General features: G+C 38.8%; 1 protein-coding gene across 7 annotated transcripts in view; it reads right to left on the bottom strand.

The window, feature by feature from the left end:
- Window positions 1–220: 220 nt before the first annotated feature.
- The window catches only part of UHRF2 (ubiquitin like with PHD and ring finger domains 2), a 94,487-nt gene continuing 88,707 nt past the window's right edge, over window positions 221–6,000 (bottom strand). For all 7 annotated transcript variants that reach the window (XM_054509215.2, XM_064578936.1, XM_054509214.2 and 4 more), the window contains 2 exons: window positions 2,201–2,299; window positions 221–1,250 (listed from right to left, as the gene is read on the bottom strand). In XM_054509215.2, the coding sequence (XP_054365190.1) occupies window positions 1,104–1,250; window positions 2,201–2,299 (246 nt within the window). In that variant the 3' untranslated portion in view covers window positions 221–1,103. The remainder of the gene's footprint in view (window positions 1,251–2,200; window positions 2,300–6,000) is intronic.

The following is a 6,000-nucleotide window of genomic DNA, read 5'->3' as shown; positions in this document are numbered from 1 at the left end:
GAACAGTCACTAAGTACTTATTTTGAAAATTTTTCCAATTTAGTAAAAGTAAAAATGAAATCCAGATTTCATACTATTTCGTATTACCAAAAATCAAGAATAGAGAATTATAGAAAATGTCTGTTTTAAAATATACAATGAAATACTCTGGAAGTGATTAATTCTTAAAAATATGTACTATAAGCCAGACAAATGTAAAAAAGTGAAGCAAGATGAGCTATTTTTCTGGTCATAAAATATTTATTAAGGTATACTTTAGGGAATATAGTGAATATAAAATTTAGGATCACAATATGAAGCAATTTCAGTCCTCTCAAAAGTCAGCCCAGCCCTCAATGCTCTGCAGATGTAAAACCACTGGTGAGACTCACTAAAAGCAGTTTGACTAGTACAGAAGAGGCTTTTCATGAACATTTACAACTAGAGCATCTGAATACCTCTTTTAAGTGCAAAACCACACCACATTACACTAATGCAGCAACAATGCATTCATATTGTTCTCATTAGTCATTAGTAGTCAACTTGCATAAAACACCAGAAAAAAGCACAATGGAGCTCACAAAATGGGCTAAAAAATGAACCTGTCCTTGCAAAACACATTGTAATGGAAGAAGACATTAAAAATGTATTATGCACAATACACAAGCTGCGTTCCAAAGATCTTGAGTGTCATTTCCTCTGTAAAATCAAATTACACAAACCAGGCACAACTAATATTTGGGAGGCAGTGCGTAGCTAAAATTTCATTTAACTAATTACTCAATGATTTAAAAAACCCCATAAGTCTTTTCTGTCCTGAGGTAGTTGCAAAATAAATCATTAACTTGGATATCAACTAGAGCTGAGGCTTTGACTTTTTACTCATTTAAAACTAGTTGTTACTGACAGGAACTACCTTTTGATATTTAAAAGACAGTTGAGAAATGGGCCTCTTACTACACACACAAGATAATGGCTATGTAGGAAAGAGGATTAGCTGCTTCAGAACGTGAGAGATATGGTCCACCATTGCGCTTCCACCCTCCCCGCTCCCTCCCCCCAATCATTTTAGATTCTTTATTGTCCAAAAAGCCATCAAGAGCAACACAGTAGAAATAGACAAATCATCGTCCTTTGCTGTAGCCAGGGAAGAAAAGGTCAAGTAGAGTCTGCAGAATCTCATTGGGAATCATGAGATAATTCTGGCCAAGATCATGCCGGCAAGCAGGGCAGGAGAAAACTTGAGCCTTAAAGGAGCGCTGTAAGCAATCCTAAGGCAAAACCAAAAAACAAAAACAAAAACATACCCAATTTCATAACAGTAATAGCATGTAGAAAAGTCAATGACTTATGCTTTTAAACAGGAACTAGAAACTTAGGATGAACAACTGTAAAGGTCTGAATCTGCACTATGAAAACTACTCTACAGACATGGCTTCAGGTTCCACTTCTAGCACAACTGTGAAACTTTAACTTTCGTGTCCTTTAATTTCCTCATCCAATAAAATGAGAGTGTTAGAATTTATGTATAGTTTCCACTAGCCTCATCTTCTAGGTTGCATTTTAATCCTGATCTTTCATGACAGAACACCTAAAAAAAAATTTAGGACTCCCCTACTTAGAACTAAGTTATATGTTTCAACAAATCACTTAAACGTAGAATGTGTCTTCCAGAAATATATAGGTCAGGCACAAACATATGCGAAAGGTTTACTTCCATTTTACAAAAGAAACTAAAGTTCAGAGGTTAGGTCAGGGCACATAACCACTGAGCAGTTGAGCAGGATTCCAACCTCGGTTTGACTAAAACTCAGTTTTTCCCTTTACACCACACTAGTAATACAATATTCAACTCCTCTGGGCATGCTGCCAGACAGAATATGTTTTAGATTCCATTATGTGGATGGAATTCAGTTTGCACTATATGAAACATACATATGCTCTAACATAGAACACAGCAACAACACCTTACTTTCTTCTCCATTTCAACCTCTCCTCAGTAACTCCAAATATGATAGAATACCTCAACTATACATATTTAACTATTACTGTAGAATTGAAACACGCATTACTGCCAAAATGCAATGAAATGTTTCTTAGCTGACAAGGTTCCACAACTGTTCTGTTTCATGGAAAAATGCTTTACATGCTAAAAACATGTCTGGAGGTTAGTGAACCCTCTTGTCCTAAACAAGATAAAATGAGAAAGAAATCTACTTACTTTACAGACATTATGGAGGCAATCTGTTGTCACAGGCTGGTAAACTAGCTCCTGGCAGCAGACACACATAAAAGATTGTTCCAATTTTTTCAGAAAATTCTAGAATGGTACCCAAGGGGAAGAAAAAAGGTTAGTATTTCATAAAATATTAATAAGATTCTAAGTAATTAGGGAAAAAATGTCTTTGTCACTATCACACATTTTGTATTAAAAAAAAGTGATGGTACTAGAAGCAAATATACAAAACGGAGAAACTCCATTCCATTAAGATATACACATTAGTTTTAAATCTTAGAACTGGACTGGAAAATGTGCAAAATCAAAATATATGGCATTAAAAAGTGAACATTCCCCTTAAACCTCACATTCCAGAGATTACTGTTTTTCCCTTTAAAACAATCACGGACATATGTTAACAAACTGGGATTTAAATAAAAACTTGAAAGGGAAAAAAAAACCAATCATGGACAGCTTGTCTCAAAGTCATTACATACAGATCTTTTATCAAAAAAGCTGGGTGGTATTCCAGTATATGAACACATGTTATTTATTCAATCTTTTGCTGTTACGAAACCTCAATTTTTTTTTTTTTTTTGAAGATTATTTATTTGACAGAGACACAGCAAGAGAGGGAACACAAGCAGGGGGAGTGGGAGAGGGAGAAGCAGGTTTCCTGCCGAGCAGGGAGCCCGATGTGGGGCTCAATCCCAGGACCCTGGGAACACGACCTGAGCCAAAGGCAGATGCTCCACCACTGAGCCACCCAGGTGCCCCCAAACCTCAGTATTTTTTAAGCTATGAAAATAAAAGCACAAATACTCTGTAGTATCTAATACTCTGAAGAATCAACATATTTGGGGCACCTGGGTGGCTCAGTCATTGGGTGGCTGCCTTCAGCTCAGGTAATGATCTCGGGGTCCTGGGATCGAGCCCCACATCGAGCTCCCTGATCTGAGGGAAGCCTGCTTCTCCCTCTCCCACTCCCCCTGCTTGTGTTCCCTCTTACAGTCTGTCAAATAAATAAAAATCTTAAAAAAAAAAAAAAAAAAGAACATATTTATTTTCCTAGGATTATCTTCTGTGGTATTTTGCTTCAATCTAAAAAAATCCCATATTTTCCCGATACCAATGTTTACTCAAATTGGGACTAAATTATAAAAGGTAGAGCCATCTTAGGGCCCCTGGGTGGCACAGTTGGTTAAGCGCTGACTCTTGGTTTCAGGTCATGATCTCAGGGTCTTGAAATCAAGCCCCACATCAGGCTGAGCTCAGCGAGGAGTCTGCTAAAGTTTCTCTCTCCCTCTGCCCCTCCCTGTGCTCTCAGGTACTCTCTCTCTCTCTCAAATAAATAAATAAATGAATCTTAAAAAAAAGGCAGAGCCATCTTAAGCAATGGGTACTCTCATACTCATCAAAAGCCACTACTGGTTCCATTTTACCCAACTGTTTCTTTTAAACTAGAAGGATAAATAGTTTTTTGAACAGTCACAAGGCTAATTCAGTTATTTTGGTAGTACGAGAGTGTATTTTATGTCTTTTTTTTTGGTCAATAAAAAAAGCAGAATGTACAAGAATTTCAGGTAAAAATTAAATCAAAGTTTCCATTTCAAAGTTGTATCTTGAAACTTATTTATGAACATTATAAAAGTCAAGCAAATTATCAACAAGTATTACAAAACACACTGAAAGAATATACCATTTAGGGGAGATACGGAAAGAACTCAAACTTTAATACCAGGTCCCCTTCCCCGTGACAAAGTACTTTGTTAATGACTGATAATTTCCCCGGTATCTCCAAAATAGCTGTAAGATGTACTACAGATATTTTGAGTTCCTACAATGTGCTAGGTACTCATCTGTGTAGAAGTGATAAAAAGGCAGTTTCTACTTTCATAGAACTTTATATTCCTTTAGGAGAGCAGACAAAAAAAATCTATTTCAGATAGCAATAACTGAGCATGAGTAAAGAGTGGCTGTTTTGGAAAGGGTAGCCAGGGAAGGCTTCTCTGAGGACTAGAATTCTGCAGAGACTTACAGGAATGAGTGAGCCACATGAAGGTGTAGAGAAGAGCATTTTCTAGTCAGAGAGGTAGTACAGGTATAATGGCCTAGAAGCAGCAACAGGTTGAGTGTGTTTAAATAGCACAGAGGTCACTGTAGCTGAAGCAGTTTGGGCCCGAGAGAGTAGCAAGAGGTAAGTACGGATGCCAGATCATGTAGGGCCTTGGGAAGGTATTGGGATAAAAATATACATACATATATATAATACATGCATTTATTTAAAAGTCGCCATTGGCCAACACCTGATTTTTCTGGCTTGATAAATGTATTCCTGGTTTATCTGAACAGAATGGGCGTAAAATTTGCCCATGGCAATACCACATAAACATCCAAAGTAATCACTAGCAGCAAGGTCACAATCATCTCACCCAGGCATGTAGACCCTGCCAATAGTGGATAACCTACTGAATACTACTTTTGTCTTTTTTTTTGGTGGTGGTTTGAGAACTGTTAACTGGTGACTATTTTGTATAAAAGTTACATTGAAAGAAGAGGTGACAAGTGTACTTGATTTGTATACATTTGCCAAGTCTCACAGGATACAATAACTTCAGTAATTTTTTAAAAATTGATAAACAGGATATACATATTAAAAGTCTCACAGTGAAGCCCAATACACATTTCCATCCAATCAACGGATATTCAAAGAACTTCCATGTACACTTAAGTGGCTTTTTCCTTCACCTATACCTACTACTTTGTCTCCTGCCCACCCCAGAGCTAGAACTCACTTGAGTTATCCCTAACCAGCTGTATCCTCTCACCAGAGAATAATTAGACTATTATCAACAACTGTGCTGTATCTTGCTTTCTCTAAGTGAAAATGACCTACCAGAATCAGACTCTCATTTTGGCTGGGTCTCCTGGCTAAAAAGCAAGTAACACTTCATATACAACTAAATCACTTTCCTTCTGTCCTCCAAACATGTAAGCCTCATTTTACCAAGAATGACCCAATATTTCACATTTATAAGCAAAGAAAATGATGACTCCAATATAAATCTAAAAGAGTATTTGAGGGGCGCCTGGGTGACTTAGTCAGTTAAGCATCTGACTCTTGACTTTGGCTCAGGTCATGATCTCAGGGTGGTGAGATTAAGCCCCTCCTCATGCTCCCCTCACTGCATGTGGAGCCTGCTTAAGATTCTGTCTCTCTGTCTCCCCCTCACACCCATGGCACTCTCTCAAAAAAAAAAAAAAAAAAAAGTATGTGATAAATCTCACCCATTTCTTTAAAGTTTAAAAATTAGGGGCACCTGGGATATGGGGCAGAGCAAGATGGCAGAGGAGTAGGAGACCTGGATTTTATCTGGTTCCAGGAACTCAGCTGGATAGGGATCAAACCATTCTGAACACCTACAAACTGAACAGGAGATCGAAGAAAAGAATAGCAACAACTCTCTGAACAGAAAAGCGACCACTTTCTGGAAGGTAGGAGGTGCGGAGAAGTGAATCTGAGGCGATAGTCGGGAAGACAGACAGCGGGGGAGGGGGCCTCTGTTGGCCGCTTCTGGCAAGTGATAGAGCTGCGGAGCACAAAATCGGAACTTTTAGGAGTCAGCTCCACTGAGGGACGTCGCTCCAGTGGCTAAGCGGGGGATGGAACCCTCTCTAGGACAGTGTGATCTCAGGACCCTCGGGGTCACAGAAAGACCAGGGGTGCCTGAGTGCGGCAGAGCTCCCAGGTATCAGAGCGGGGAAGCCGGCTGCAGAGACGGAGCAGAGGAGTGGGCCGTCAG

This window comes from Mirounga angustirostris, unplaced genomic scaffold (genome assembly GCF_029215605.1).
Source record: "Mirounga angustirostris isolate CCGP_5_RB_7025 unplaced genomic scaffold, mMirAng1.0.hap1 SCAF_15, whole genome shotgun sequence".
In the NCBI taxonomy this organism is placed as follows: Eukaryota; Metazoa; Chordata; class Mammalia; order Carnivora; family Phocidae; genus Mirounga; species Mirounga angustirostris.
The sequence above is the reverse complement of the archived record's forward strand: the minus strand, read 5'-3'. Positions and strand labels throughout refer to the sequence as shown.